This window comes from Saccostrea cucullata, unplaced genomic scaffold (assembly GCF_032062105.1).
Source record: "Saccostrea cucullata isolate Sc308-1 unplaced genomic scaffold, CSIRO_AGI_Scuc_v1 ctg13710, whole genome shotgun sequence".
Lineage (NCBI taxonomy): Eukaryota > Metazoa > Mollusca > Bivalvia > Ostreida > Ostreidae > Saccostrea > Saccostrea cuccullata.
The window spans coordinates 1,626-16,883 of NW_026920326.1; the positions used below are offsets into that span (position 1 = coordinate 1,626).

The 15,258-nt window shown below is 34.1% G+C and overlaps 2 protein-coding genes across 2 annotated transcripts; both read right to left on the reverse strand.

Annotated features, from left to right (window-relative positions):
* Positions 1-307: 307 nt before the first annotated feature.
* Positions 308-3,110, reverse strand: LOC134246958 (uncharacterized; the record flags this gene model as incomplete). The annotated part of the gene is made up of 2 exons (XM_062729307.1): positions 1,215-3,110; positions 308-1,060 (listed from the first exon to the last, which is right to left on the reverse strand). Coding segments are annotated over exons 1-2 (2,547 nt in total), but the record flags the coding sequence as incomplete, so codon positions are not given.
* Positions 3,111-4,536: 1,426 nt separating this feature from the next.
* LOC134246969 (uncharacterized) lies at positions 4,537-8,038 on the reverse strand. Its single transcript, XM_062729319.1, has 7 exons — positions 8,002-8,038; positions 6,794-7,183; positions 6,178-6,255; positions 5,491-5,550; positions 5,062-5,145; positions 4,633-4,698; positions 4,537-4,562 (listed from the first exon to the last, which is right to left on the reverse strand). Exons 1-7 carry the CDS (start codon positions 8,036-8,038, stop codon positions 4,537-4,539), a joined length of 741 nt encoding a protein of 246 aa, XP_062585303.1.
* Between the last annotated feature and the right edge of the window lie 7,220 nt (positions 8,039-15,258).

Below are 15,258 nucleotides of genomic sequence, written 5' to 3' on the forward strand. Positions count from 1 at the left end.
TGTGTTGTGAAAGAGATACAAAACTTGAAAGAACAATTTTTACTAACATAGCATGAAAGCTACCATAGAAATGTTTACCAATTGGTTACCAAACAAAACAAAATTTTAAATATCTAGTGTTTAAATTGGAAATACCTATATGCTAATATTATTCCTATGCTAAGTGCATTTCATGAAATGCTGGAATTGGATACTTGTATCTTGAGAAATATCTTACACTATTAGAATAAATTTGCAAAATATTCACTTTTCACACCTACAAATTTATCAGAAAGGTTGCCATGGATGCACAAAATTATGTATTTACAGCATTCAACATATTTTCATACATAGCTGATAAAGTCTGATGATGTTCTTCTGCCTTGAGATTCAAGACAATTTCTTGGAGACGTTCATCATTCACAATGCTCTCTGTATCCACTAATTCAACTGAAAAATCTGTACGTCCCTCTCTGACTTTGCACTGTTTCTTCTTATTATGTATGTAAGATGCAAACAAGTTTCTTAGCTGATTTGCAGTCAGCCACTCATGTGGCCTGAAGAGGCGACAACCATTTTCATCGGAAGCTTTTTTAAGTTCTCCACTTAAGGCTGCGTCGTTAGGGCGTTTTCCTGTCTTCTCACAGTTTTCAAAAATCTGCTTTACATAGTCTTTTACATTTAGCGAGAACCTGAGGCATTTACTTACAGATTTTAATGCCCACCCTCCTGAACTTTGGGAACACGTATCATCAGTGTGAGAGGTTACTGTCTCACAGATGTGAGTGTATTTGTCGCGAATGGCAGAACACTTCTCAGCCCAGATTCTTATTCCAGAATCAATCCCAGTTTCCTCTGCTTTTCTGTACAGGTGGTTCCCCAGAGCAAGATGTTTCTCGAGATTGGCAGACCTCAGATACTGTTTCTGACAAGAGGGATCTGGACAGGCATACAATTCATTTTCCAGTTCTGTCTGATCCTGGTCCTGCTCATCGACAGCTTCACTTCTGTTGTTAGCGTTTCTTTTTCTCACACAAACTTGTCCAGTATCAACTGCATGTGATGGAATTTCTTCTAAAACCTATACCAGAAAAAATCCATAATCCATTAGTAATACTTAACTGAAAGAATAGCATTTCTACTGTATATTGTAGAATTTAAAAAAAAACAACTATTAAGATAATTTGTGTAAATCCATACAAAAGTGATTATAGATTTGTAATTATGACAAGTACCTGGAAACCTTTCATTTCTCTCACATCAAGATGTTGATTTTTCAGGGGTTTTGTCTCAATGAGTCTTCCACAACCAACCTGGTATGCCTTTCTCCCAATTATTGAATCCATGTTAAATACGAAGTTGTTCAGAAGGCTGATCTGAGGGATTTTGGATTTTATTTTCGGTTCCTCTGCATTGTCAATGGAGACAACACAGGCTTTAGTTCCTTTCAATCCATGATTGCTTTCTAAAGCTCTCTTCAAGTCTGAGGCAGACAGAACATCATTTCCTTCATCCAGATATCGGGCCACATGCATTTGACAGGAACCAGTTTTGCTGTCACAAAGATCTTTCCCAGATTGCGCTTCACTGAAGTTGAACTCTTTGATGGTAATAGGAAAATGGCAGTAATTCTGACTGACAAATGAAATGAGTGGTGTACAGTGGTAGCATCCAGCATTGTCTGTCTTTAGGAAGATCTCTTGAAGGTTTGGAAATTGCTCTGACAGAGTTGGAAGGAGGTGCATAATGATATGAGCCACAGAAAACCAACCTTGATTTCCATTCTCGAGGATATGGATAAAGGTGTTCAGGTCGTAATGGTCTGGCAAGGTGCTAGCTGTTGCTTCAGGGTCACTCCTCTGGGTAATTAAACAGGATATATGCCAACTAATCCCCCTTTTTCCAAAGAAGTTTGACTGTGTTTCTCTGTACTGGAGAGGAAGGAATTTCATGGCCCAATCCATTATAAGTAGTCCTTGGTTTAGGTCAAGGTGTTGTAAGACATCTGATCTTGCAAAATCTTGATGAACAGTTCTGAGAAGATGAGCCTTCCAGTCCCTGATGGCTTTTGTTGTCATGACAATTTCATGCTGCAATTCCTCCATTAAATCCTCAGATGGTATTTGAACTGTTTCCATGGCTTCCTTGATGCATTCTGTAAGTTTGTCTGTCAAAACACAATAAGAGCAAGTGTCTGAATGTTCATGGTCACAATTACTTGAAAAGCATGTGTCTGCTGGATCACTCAGGGCATATATTGTACAATGATCACTGCATGATGAACTTCTGCTAAAATGACTCTTTGCATCAAATTTCAAATGCTGATTACAGATGTTGATCATGTCAATCAGATTCTCTTTTTTCTCTGTCTCCATTCCGTATTCACTAAGTCGTGTCACAACCTTGTGTAATGACTCCATGGCATCCATTCCAAGGGCTGTGGTGTTGTCAAGTCCATGCATTGCTTTCCTTTTTGATGCTCGACAGGCTTTGAGGATTCTGTACAATGAAGCACGGCTAAAAGTTTGGAAATCTGATTCCTTGCAATACTCTTGATAGTTTGCAATGATTCTGGCACTCACAGCATTTCTGATGACCTTTGGAATCTGCACCTTTTCTCCACTTGACAAATGTAGCTGTGTGGCACCAAAACCAAGAACCTGGGAAACTGAGGGCATAGATACATATTCAATAAAATGAAGCAGTTTTGGTCTGGTCAGACGTACTCTGTATATCTTTGGTGGATTCAGCATTTGTCCTGGTCCTATGACTGAGGCATGTTTTCTAGCTGCATCAATTCTGGACTGTGTAAGAGATGGTATAAGCTGAAGAAGCTTTTGCTTTGTAAAGTTGTTTACAAACAATGACAGGATCTGCTGTTGTGTTTTTCTGTCTGATGTTGCATGATAGGCATCTATCAACTGTTTTGTGGCTTTGTCTATTTCTTTGCTCTCATTTTCAGATGTTTGACAGATTTTGGCAAGAATGATGTCTTCTTGTCCTGGGGCAATGATGGACAGAACTATCATTACAGCTTCTTTAGCCTTGCTGATGTAGTAATACTTTGCAGACTTTGCTAACTCAGACCAAGGTCTTGTAAGCTGGGACTTTAGAGGCTGAAACTGATCTCCTGAAAGAAAAATAGTCATTGTTAGAATATAGAATGTAATTTGTTATATAAGGAGAGTAATCCTCTACTGGAATTCACAAACTAGAGGCCCATGGGCCAAATCATTCATCTAGGTCAATATGGCCCTACTGTTCTTTACCAGCAGATTTCTTCTCCTACACATTCATATGTAAAGTTTTGATCACATTAGCCACACCCTACCCCCAGGGGTCATGTTTTAAATGAAATTGAATCTTCACTATCTGAGGATACTTTCATATTCATATGACTCATAATGGCTTTGCAATTCTTGAATACAAATTTTTTTTGCCCTATTGTCTGCCACCCTACCCTGGGGAGGGGGGATAATTTGAACAAACTTGATTCTACTCTACACTACATTCATTGACATGGATGCTTCTGACTGACTGATCATGACTTTGTTCTTAATGAGAATAACTCGTACTCAGTTACTCAGATGTATAATTTTTTTTTCATATTCCAAAGTACATATCTTTATCAAAAAATTACCAAAAAATAACTTAAATGTGCATACGATAAATAAATAAGAGTGCCATCGCCCTTACCCATTTAAAACACCAGTTATCGTCTTTGGCTGTGTTTATACACTAATTAGTGACCAATTACCTGGTATACAGCTTTTCTCACCTATTGCGGTCCTATCGGTGTATCAAAGTGATACGTTTTGTTTGTTTGTATTTTTTAAAATAAATCAATCAAGTACAATAAATCATTTTCATTGAACTCGATGTTTTTAAACATGCACTCAAAGCGTAATAAAAAACATTGGGGTTTAACAGAGTTTAACTGGGTTTAAGAAAATTAACAGACTTGTATTTACAATTTTACCGAGTACCCGATTACTTGATCCGAAAAATGTCCAAGTAACTGATTATCAAATATTGACCGATTGAAATGTGTAAATGCTACAAGAGGATGCTTCCAAATCCATATTACTAAATCATCTCTTAACTATTGTTATCAAGATTTTAAGATGTGGCCCCATCCTACCCCTGGGGGGTCATGATTTGAACAAACTCTGTGTGTTGACGTATGAGCCACATTGGATCAAGGGTAGAGAAGATGAGCTATGGAGAAGGATTTTTTATGTAACTTTGCTATGACCTTGACTTTAGACCTAAAAACATGGTTCAATGTCACTGCACACCTTTTACCCAAAGGCAATCTTTGGGTGAAGTATATTAGCCCCATTGGAACAAGGGGAGAGAAGATATGCTCTAGACAAAGATTTTTCACATAATTTTGCTATTACCTTGACCTTAGGCTTAGACCTAGAAACATGGTTCAAGGTCACTGAACACCTTTAACTGATTGGGCCAAGGACTAGGAGAGAGAAGATATACTCTGGACAAGGGATCTGGGATGGACAGACCGACGGATGGATGGAAGGACAGGCAGACTGATCACTATGGGGTGCCCACAGAGTGGGACCCTAATAAATTGAAGTAATATAGTACACTAAATAAAAATATAAGTGATTTCTGGCAGTATCAAATACTCACAGGAAACCTCAAACTCCATGTCTGTAGTTAAACTCCCTATGAAAGTTTCTTGTGAACTTGGTACACCTATAATTAATGAATTGATCATGTAATATCGAATGAATACAGTATATTGATAGAATAAAGTTAATATATTCTCTTGATTCTATTTTTACTGCAATCAGATATGACTTTGGATAAGAATGAATTTAACTAAATAAACTTAACCCTTAAAAATTCATGGTCAATTGTCAATAATGATAAGTCAAATTTTGCACAGATTATATGTCTAGCCTTGCAATTTATATTTTATTTTAATTTATGATAATTACTTTGAAATAAAAATTTAATCGTTCTGACTTATTGCGGTTACAAGTCCCTCTTTGACCATATTGATGGCTTTTTTACATTGGTAAGATGTACTATTTTCATTCATACAAGTGTACATACTGTCTTTATTTTGAATCTCAAATGCCATTCCTTCTTCATTTTCAACAATTTGGGTATCCACCAAGTGCGACTGTAGACATTCACCTAATTAAATGAACCAAATTCATTCAATTTCATTACACTTATGCTATAGATTTACTTTATAGGTGGTTTAAATTTATACAGATTATAATTGATAAATGGATCAAAGCACAGATTATTGTACATGATATCTTCTGAATTTGCCAGAAATACTTTTCTGTATTATTAAAACAATAGATCTTGAAAACTTTATAGTAAATTTTCATTGGAATACAATTAGATGTCCAAAATAAAGTGTCATGTAGTCTACTTACAAAGTAATTTCCAGAAAGAATGGCAAGAATGATGATAACACAATAGTGAATAATCACATACATTATCAACATAAAACAATGAAAATTATTTTACATTGAATTTTTGACTGTGTGCATTTGCCCCTAATTGTTGTACAAATTTGTTCACACCACTCTGAAAGTAAAATAATGTGATCTTCTAAATATGTACTTTTTTTTAATTAAAAAAAATTCAATTTGTCAGGAATGGCACAAGTTGCATGCCATTGTGCAATAATGTACTAAACTAGCAAGGTATATTGCATACCATATACATGCTATATTGCATATCATATACATGCAGCACTGAAGTTTCAGAATTTCATGAGTTTTATAAAAAAATGTCCAAGTGCTTTCTACTTAACAAAGGATTTTGTCTTATATGTATAAAATAATTAAGCAAAGAATCCTTTCATTCTCAATTTTTTTCTAAAATTCCAGGCTCACAGAAAGCAATTTCAGCTGGGGGGGGGAAAGGGGAGCAAGGCCAATCAGTTTGAGTTGGGGGCACTATCAACTAACAAAAATTTCTTGAACAAGCTCAAAAAAAGGTCATCAGTTGTGAGGGGCCACATGTATATATATAGTAGCTAATTTTTCTACAGTATTCTATACATGGCCGGGAAAATTATTTCCTAGTAATAACACCCCCCCCCCCCCATGGCCATGCATTTAGAATCTGAAAATTGGTTACATGTATCTCTGTGCAATATGCATATTAGCTAGCTAATGTATAGTTAACAAATATAATACTAGTAATTACCAAGTTCTTCCACAAACTCTAAATTGTAAGATGGAGATACATTCTTCTTATGTTCCATTGAGCACCTCTTGCATATTGCTACAAGACAAGTAAATAAAGCACATTATGTCAAAGTACAATTACACTCTTTTAAACAGAACTTAATTTAAGGCATATACACATCACTATTTTTAAATTCAATTCCATTAAATTTCTTAAGCTTAACATATGTATTATAAATAGTGATCACCTGTTGTACACTGTTTTTATAGATAATATTTTATTATATAGCTTTCAATGAGTGCCTTAATTTCGATTACAACATTTAATGCAGTTTCCAATAATGGGCTTAAATGACAATCTCCTTTTTTCATTTAAAAAAAATTATAATGGTTTATGTAATTTTCAAATAAATTCCTAACAGACCATATAAGTCTTTTTACTTGCATGCAGTGATCTGTTTGTAAATCACTTGTCATTTTCTCAAATTACTTCATGTATAAGCTCTTTATTTTTCTTGAATTTATAATTATTTACTGTAGATTTATTCCACTCTTTCATTACATAATTCAATGCACTTCTAAAATAATCATTTATTGAAAAACTGATAACTAGGTTCACAATAATTATAACCAACCTGACCCTACTGGTAATATTTGTCTTGTCTTTAACCAGAGTTCTTTGCACAACGTTGGACTGGCACCTCTGTCTGGTTTTATCTTTCCCTGATGACTAGGATAAGAACAGGTTCGCCTGGGTCTTTTCCATCTTGCCCCCAACTCTTCACGGTGCTTTATGCATATTTTCATCGATAGAACGGTTTTATCAACCGTGAAATACCCACTTCGATATAATATTATCATATACTCAGGGCATTTGTGGGCATCATAAACATGCTTGTGTATAATTTCTGCACTTTGCAGAGAATATAGATGGTTCAAAATATCTCTGTCACATTCATAAATATGAAACGTTTCGGCAATATCACAATTAGATTCACCATCATGAAAGTCACACACAGGTGGTGCTTGCAAATGAACCTCCATTTCCAATTATAAATAAATCAAATCAACAATAAAAATAATGGAAGTCATTCTGGTTAAAAAAATCTGACCACATAGATCTTAAAACTTTAACCAAACTCATCATGATCACTGTTTTTGACCTCCATTTGACTTCCCTACTCTTTTCTACCTCCTCTGCCTGGAGATTGCATTTAAGGGGAGGTAAATCTTATAATTTATTTCATAGATACAAAACTTATCTACCCAATTTAAACAAGGAATATATTGATTTAAAAAGTATTTATGGCCAGAAAATATTTTTTTTTAATTAATTCAAAATTTTAAAAACATTTAGGGTCTAAATGTCTAAAATATAGATAAATTCAAGAATGACCTAGAATATGCTTATTCCATAAATGTATGGGTCAATGTTAATCAATTGTGCAGTAAACCTTGAGAGTCCAAAGATGGATTTTTTTTCAGATTTGATTTAGGTCTTCTAGTTTTATAATCTAGTAAAAAGGAGAAAATACAAGCGTTTACGGGTACATTTATACCTAATTCAAATTTGGCATTTTCTGAGGCATCTAGCAAAGGTGTAGATATGCCAGTTTTCTAAATTCTGCCTAACCTTTATTAAAGCAGTACTGTCAAAGCAACCTTGTTTTATTGAAAGAATAAGACATAGATAACTTATATATAAATACAAAGTTTGTATGAATTGTTCTCTTATTTTCATATTTTGGTACTCAAAATATATCGTTTTTAGTATTTTTTTCACAATTTTCAAGGGATATTTGGGCCATTATATAAAATAGGTCAAAGCTAAAAATAGAACAACACTGAGAGGCAATTGAATTCAAATTTTGGACTTTCATGGGATGCTCTTCCAGTTTTATACCAGTTTTAAAATATTTGAGATGTAAGCTTGTGGACCATTTTTGCCATTTTGCATGGTTTTCTCTGAGACGCTCACTTAAATTACGTTGAATCAATTAAAACGGCGTGTTTATGACGTCAAATACATAAACAAAATGACGTCATAATATACCCTGAGATTAGCAACTTTTTTTTTTTCATTTTTGCGACACGAGGATGTTCCTAGAAGAGGGGTGCAGAACAGGGTAAACTCTGTATGCGATGCCTCTCAAGAAGTTGTAAACGACTCCGACAGCGACGTCAATGAAGAATAATGTTCAAAAATATTTACAGTAAAATTTCAATTTCTAAACTACACATATATGGCAACTTTTCCGGTCTATCTTTACGACGATGAGAACATAGTAGATATTCCGAGAGTGATATCACTTACGAAAATCGTACAATGTATATTTTATGTACAAATCATTATTTTATTGCCTTAATTTGCTTGATACGTTGATTACAAATTCTTTCCAATCTTATATCAGGGATATATTTGAAAGATATGAATTTAAGGTAAAGATCCATACCATGCTACAAGAATAACGAAGCTACAGATTTTGTTTAAACTTCTCAGAATTTGAATTAAGTATTTGTCCTTTTCATATCTGCGTAAATTTTTAGGTCAACCGGGCCTCCTTTTGTTAGGACTGTTACTAAAAATAGACACTGTCTCGAGAAATTACAAAAATGAAGGAATTGAGTAATATATGCTAGCTTTTTAAAATTAAAGGCAAATAAAAATATTTAACATATGAATTGTAGAGAGGATATGCTTGTTTAACGATTTAATAAATCTTTACATCTGCTGATCCATTTAATTGTACTTTTTAGGGCGAATTCAACATATTTAGCTCAAAATTATAAAGTTCATTTCTGGTAAAAATAAATTGCTGCTTGATATTCTAACTACAGATTTCTTTTTAAAGTTAACACGTTATTTTCCAATGTTCTCTCCCTTACATGGCATAAAAATTAAGTGGGGCAGCGGGCATCAAACAAGAAAATTTCACATTTTTATACCAAATTTGCTGAAAAATGATAATTTGAAAAATCTTTTTAACATCTATACTTTTAGGATTTGGGTGTAAAAATCGCTTTAAATATTTAAAACTATCGATAATAGAACAGTAATAAGTATGGTTTAAATCATAAGTTGAATATTTAATGCATAGACGGCCAAAAATTCGTTTTCACGATTCACAAGCATAATAGTAATCGGGTTCAATCTTCGGAATATTCTATAAACCGTTCATGCGCATGTGTGACGTTATGACGGAAGTGAAAGAAATACATTGGTCGTTTGGATGCGATTTATTTGATTAAAAATTTAGAGAAGTGGCACGTTTTACTACTTTTTGTGTCTATGTAATACATTTTTCGCTATTCATAGATACAAATAAGTGGTTTGTTTGCCACATCTTTTTAACGTCTGGTTTCTGATCTCAGGAAATGCTTCGGGTCTGTCTAAGTAAGGTGCAACGTTGTTTATCATGTTTTTATCCATATACCATATACAAATAGATAAAATTAATGTACGCAGTGATGAATATGTTCAGTGTTTCCACTTTGTAATGTTTGTTTGTTTAAACAATATAAACACCGTGCTTATAGGCGATCATATCCTTGGAAGGCAGAGATCCCCTTCTTAAGCTAGGGACACTGAATGATCGAGGTTTTCCGTACAGAACAGGTCCAGCACAATACCCCGATAAAGGTATAGCTTTATCAAGATATTAAAATACCTTGATCAAGGTATTTTATGTAATGAAAATTCAAAAAAATTCTTTGAAAATTTAAAACTGAAAGTCGAGTTCGGAGTTTTTGTCATTGTGTATACTCGTGCATGAAAAACACTGGTATTAACGAGGCTCGGGGGTGGCAGCCATTTTTAGACTATTTCTATCTCCTTTAAAAGAAGAGCTCCATATAAAGATATAGAAAATGATCAAATTTTAAAACTAAAATTTTTTAGATATTTCTTTGCCAAATGATAGTTGACAGCTTAAGATATCATATCTAAAAAAATAAGTTAAATCTGGTGGTTAATTTGTGATAAATTTGTTGACCCCCCAGCCTCCTTAAAAAGAAAGTATAAAGTAACGTCTCCTCACACGACACGTTTTTCTACGGATTTGTTTCTATTTGTGTACTTAACATGCATGGGTAAATTTACTGACAACTCAGATTGAAATTTTCGTGGCAGATCTAGTGGTGAGTGTGTGTGTTCCCATGGACATTGCAGAGTTATTAAATGTACATACTTAACCTAGCAGTACAATTATTCTCTGCCATCCTTGGACTTTTAGTAAGCTGTAGTATTCTCGGCACTAGTGTCTTTCAAATGGCAAATAGATTTTCATTGGTTAAAAAATTAATAGCATCAGGTACTTTTAATCATTGTTGACAATCATTAGACAACTTACCAGTAATCTTTCTTTCTTATATGAGATAAGTTTGGGGAGGACTCTTCATTCATTTGGGGGAAAATGGTTTGCTATGAGTTTTGCATGCTGGTCCTATACATTATCTGGCTTTTTGGAACTGTGTTGCTTAGTGCATATTGATGTTAAAATAGATAAATGTGTAGGTGTATATATTATAAAGCTCAATATGTTATCAAAAACTATTTATGTAGGAAAAGAAAGAACTGAATAATCACTGGGAAAGTTATGCTTTTTTTTTTTACAAGTGTCTTGATAAACCAAGTTTAACATCAACAAAAAAAAAAACCTGATATAATTGTCTCCCCTTTCACTGAAAGTGGGGATACTAAATTTAGGTCTCTGCATCTGTCCGTGTGTCTTTCTGTCTGTCTGTAACACTTTCAAGAAGCTTTTGAGCTTTTGCATTGAAATTTTACACAGCAACTCTCTGTGGCTCGAGAGAGACCCTTATTGATTTGGTGATCAAAGGGTCAAGTTAATTATGCAATAAATTCTGTTGAAAAATTGATTTGTTTTTGAAAAACAAAACACTGTCATAACTTTTATGAGACAGTATTAATAATTTTTCATTCAAATAAAAAGCAACAATCTTGACATAAATCCATAAAATCTAAATTGAAACTGGTTATCTTTGTTTTTAATGATTAATGCATGATTAAACCATGCACGAACAACCTGATTATATGATTATAACATTGTAAGCACTCGGCTTAACAAACAGAGTTGATTTTGTGAATTGTCTGATTGAAATTTTATCCTTTTCCTTATTCCTTTTTATATCACCCTCTATGATCTCATAGGCATTCCTATTTATCATCTTATACATGTTTTCCCTTCTTTGTTACTGTCATATTGCTATTTGTGGGTTTAAGTCTAACCATCATTACAGTAATCATGGTAATGCAAAAAATTGTGATCTAGAAAAGTACACTGGGGATCCACATTGTCTTATTAGCTACTGATATCTATCGCTATACTATTCATGGGTGCTTGAAGACAGAAATATCCCCTTCCCCATCTGATATAGACCCCTGGGTCTGTTCGACATATGTTTTTCTAATTTATTATACATATTGTATATACCGTAGATGACAAATATGTAATTTTATCATCAATTTGGAAATTGGCTTTAGCAAACATATTATAACAAGAGGCCCAAAAGGTTAGAAAATGGTTATGTAACTACGTACAAGCATATACCCGGTAAGCAAACGATAATGACTTTTGATAAGAGAACCATTTATTTGTTACTCTGTATTTTTTCAACTTCCAGAGAATCGAACCCAGGACACCTGTCAGTCTTATGACAGGTGCACCAATACACCACCCAAAGCACTACAAATGGTAGCTAACTTTAAAGGTTATTGTGCACTAGCTTTAAAACAAATTTTTCTAAATTTTCAGCATATGTGTGTATTAAGGAATTTTTTTTGGCAATGTATCAATGTCCTTTCCTACTTCAATGAAATATTCTGTTTGTGTGTTTTTTATCAATAATTATGTTATGTTTCAGTGCAAGGATATACCAAATAACAGAACATTTATATTTGTGCAGTAACTGTTTTATGTATGATATATACTATATTGTAAAAAAAAGTTTTCCAAAATTTTTTTCAAAATCCCGAGTCAATCCCCAGAGGACGATATTTTAATTCAAACAATCGAGAAGAGAAAAACGACTTTTAAAAATCGGAATATTGAAGCAAAGTAGTTAGGTACCTGAATACTTGAGCCGTACGTGGTTCGAAAATGGTTATGTACTAGGCCTATGTACAAACATGTAAGCAAACGATAATGACTTTCGACAAGAGAACCATTTATTTGTTACTCTGTATTTCTTCAACTTACAGAGACAAAAAACGACCCGATTGTCGAAGTCTTTTAGTTATCTTGTACTCGAGACAATGAATCTTCCATGCCATCTTTGTTGTACTTTTGGTTTGACAAATCATCTAAATTTAAACTCTCCTTCGATCATGCATCCCGGAAAATAACTGAACATCGTATATTTATGCCTTTTATTTGGAAATTAATGTACCTTTTTTTACGGTAAGTGAAATCGACGTCAGGCATTTTTGATAGAATAAGCGTCGGGCGCGTTTGACGTAATAACGTCACAAACGAGAATAACGTCACATAACGTTATTTTACGTGGTATGGATCTTTACCTTAACTACGAGTATTTTAGATTCAAAAAAGTAAGTAAATTTAATGTGTTATACAACCATGTGTCTGAGCCTTCTGGAGGTTTCATGAAATTTACGCTTTAGCAAAGACTTATATATCGTAAAAAAATTTCAAAATCGCTACACTGTATTTTAAAAGTACAGGAATTCAAAAAAAATGGGTTATTTGGTTAACACACACAAGAAAAGAAATTTAGAAAAAACTTTACACATTAGAAAATTAACATTTGTTGAATGTTGATTACGATAAAAAATGATAACGGACCTAGGTCTTCAACATTTACAGTGCAAAAATATCATTTTTGTCCTCTGATCATTTAATGGATTTAAATTACTTATGACATCCTTTTTGGATACAATTTATACTATCATATACCAATTTTTGTGGTAATAGGCATAGAATTTATTATTTTAACAGCTTTTTGATAAAACGCACGGACATTTTAAGTAAAACTTGACATCATAAAAATGACGACATCGCCGTATATATAGCTATATCTTTATGAATTAAAAAGTCTATAATATATTTTAAGTATGTTATTGTCATTATTCATATATGTTCCTTGCCATTGATATATAATACTTGACATCTTCTGGCAAAACCATCTCTGTACAACAATACAAATGAATGTTCCAATGCTATGTTTGAAGAAACACCAATATCGTGCGCGACGTCGTGTTTATATCGCGACGTCATACCGTCTAGCACGACTTTAGTGGAAAATCATGTCATTTGTAAGAGGCTCCTGACGAAAAACTAAAAGTAGTATCAGAGAAATTTAAACTGTTTTGGAAAATATGCATTGTAGACACCTTTTGAAAAATCCCCCTCATATTCAATCACAGGGCCGATTATAAACCATAACGACTCTTCTTCTTTAAGTCCAACCTTGTGATTTTTATATTGATTGCTTCACTTTAAAATTAGAGTGCCTAGGTATCGAGTGTAATAACAAGAGGCCCACGGACCTTACAAGTCACCTGAATATCATGTAACAACTTTCAAACAATGGAATTTGGTTTGTGTTTTAAATCAGAGGCCATGAAATTCTCAGTTTTGAAAGAGGCACCGTTGCTTATCATAATAATACACTTAACATGCTTACTCTAGTTACCTTACACCCAGAGGTAGTTCAGAGTAACAAAGAGAAAATGCATTTCCACTTTGTAACCAGTTGTGCACCCGACCCCACAGGAACTGCATATTTCAAAATTTTGGAAATTTTATCATTAATTTTATTTCATCATAAATGATGTATTAATACCAAAGAGCAGATTTCAAAGCATTAATTTAGACTATGTACCCCCCCCCCCCCCGATATCCCTGACCCAGGGGTCATGACATTAACCATTTTGCTAGATGCACTTTTCTTCATCATAAATATATATACTTAGATCATTGACATAATACCCAGGAGCCAAGAAAATATTTTCAAAGAATTCATGCATTTTCACTATATAATCATTAGAGCCCCGCCCTAACACCAGAACACCTGACCCTGGGGCAATGAAATTGAAAATTTTGGAAGAGGCATCCTTCCTACTCATAACTATGTTCACAATTTACTGGTTTAATATCCAGGAGCATTGAAGAAGATTTTCAAAGAATCAATGTATTTTCACTATATAATCAATAGAGCCCCGCCCTAACACCAGAAACCCCAACCCAGGGGCCATCAAATTCACAATTTTGGAAGAAACATTCTTGCTTATCATAACTATATACTTACATGTAGTTAGTTTGTTTAATACCCAGGAGCAAAGAAGAAGATTTTTAAAGAATTAATGTATTTTCACTATCTAATCAATAGAGCCCCGCCTTAACTCCAGAACCCCTGACCCAGGGGCCATAAGATTCACAATTTTTGAAGAGGTACTCTTGGTCATCATAACTATGTACTTAGTTATTTTGTTTAATGCCCAGGAGCAGGGGAGAAGATTTTCAAAGAATTAATATATTTTTACTATATAATCAATAGAGCTCCACCCTGACATCAGAACCCCTGCCCCAGGGCCATGAAATTCACAATTTTCGAAGAGACACTCTTGGTCATTGTAACTATGTACTTGGTTAGTTTGTTTAATACCCAGGAGCAGAGGAGAAGATTTCCAAAGAAATAATGAACTTTTACTATATGATCTCTATAGCCCCACCCTGACACCAGAGCCCCTGACCCAGGGGCCATGAATTTCACAATTTTGGTAGAGAACTGCATGCTGATTACAATCATGCCAACAGTTTGACTGCTTGATGTCCAGGAGTAAAAAAGAAGATTTTTAAAGATTGCACTAATTTTAGTAGTTTTGCACCCCCCCTCCCTCAGGCCCCAGGGGGGCAGAAACCATTAAATGCACAAATTCTGTTTCCCTTAAAACAAATTTGGTTGAAATTGGTTCTGTGATTCCAGAGAAAAAGCTAAAAATGTTCAAAAGTTTACGACAGACGAACGACGTGCGACGTACGACGACGGACGAAAACAGATAGTTATAGGTCACCTGACTTTACTCAGGTGACCTAAAAATCAAAGAACTAAGACAGTACTG

Coding starts and splice junctions, on each gene's coding strand:
- LOC134246969 (XM_062729319.1), bottom strand. CDS start 8,038: ATGAAAGTCCAAAATTTGAATTCAATTGCCTCTCAGT. Junction 7,184..8,001: donor GAATTCAATTGCCTCTCAGT/GTTGTTCTATTT, acceptor TTCATTTGCAAG/CACCACCTGTGTGTGACTTT. Junction 5,146..5,490: donor CACACAGTCAAAAATTCAAT/GTAAAATAATTT, acceptor TCATTTAATTAG/GTGAATGTCTACAGTCGCAC.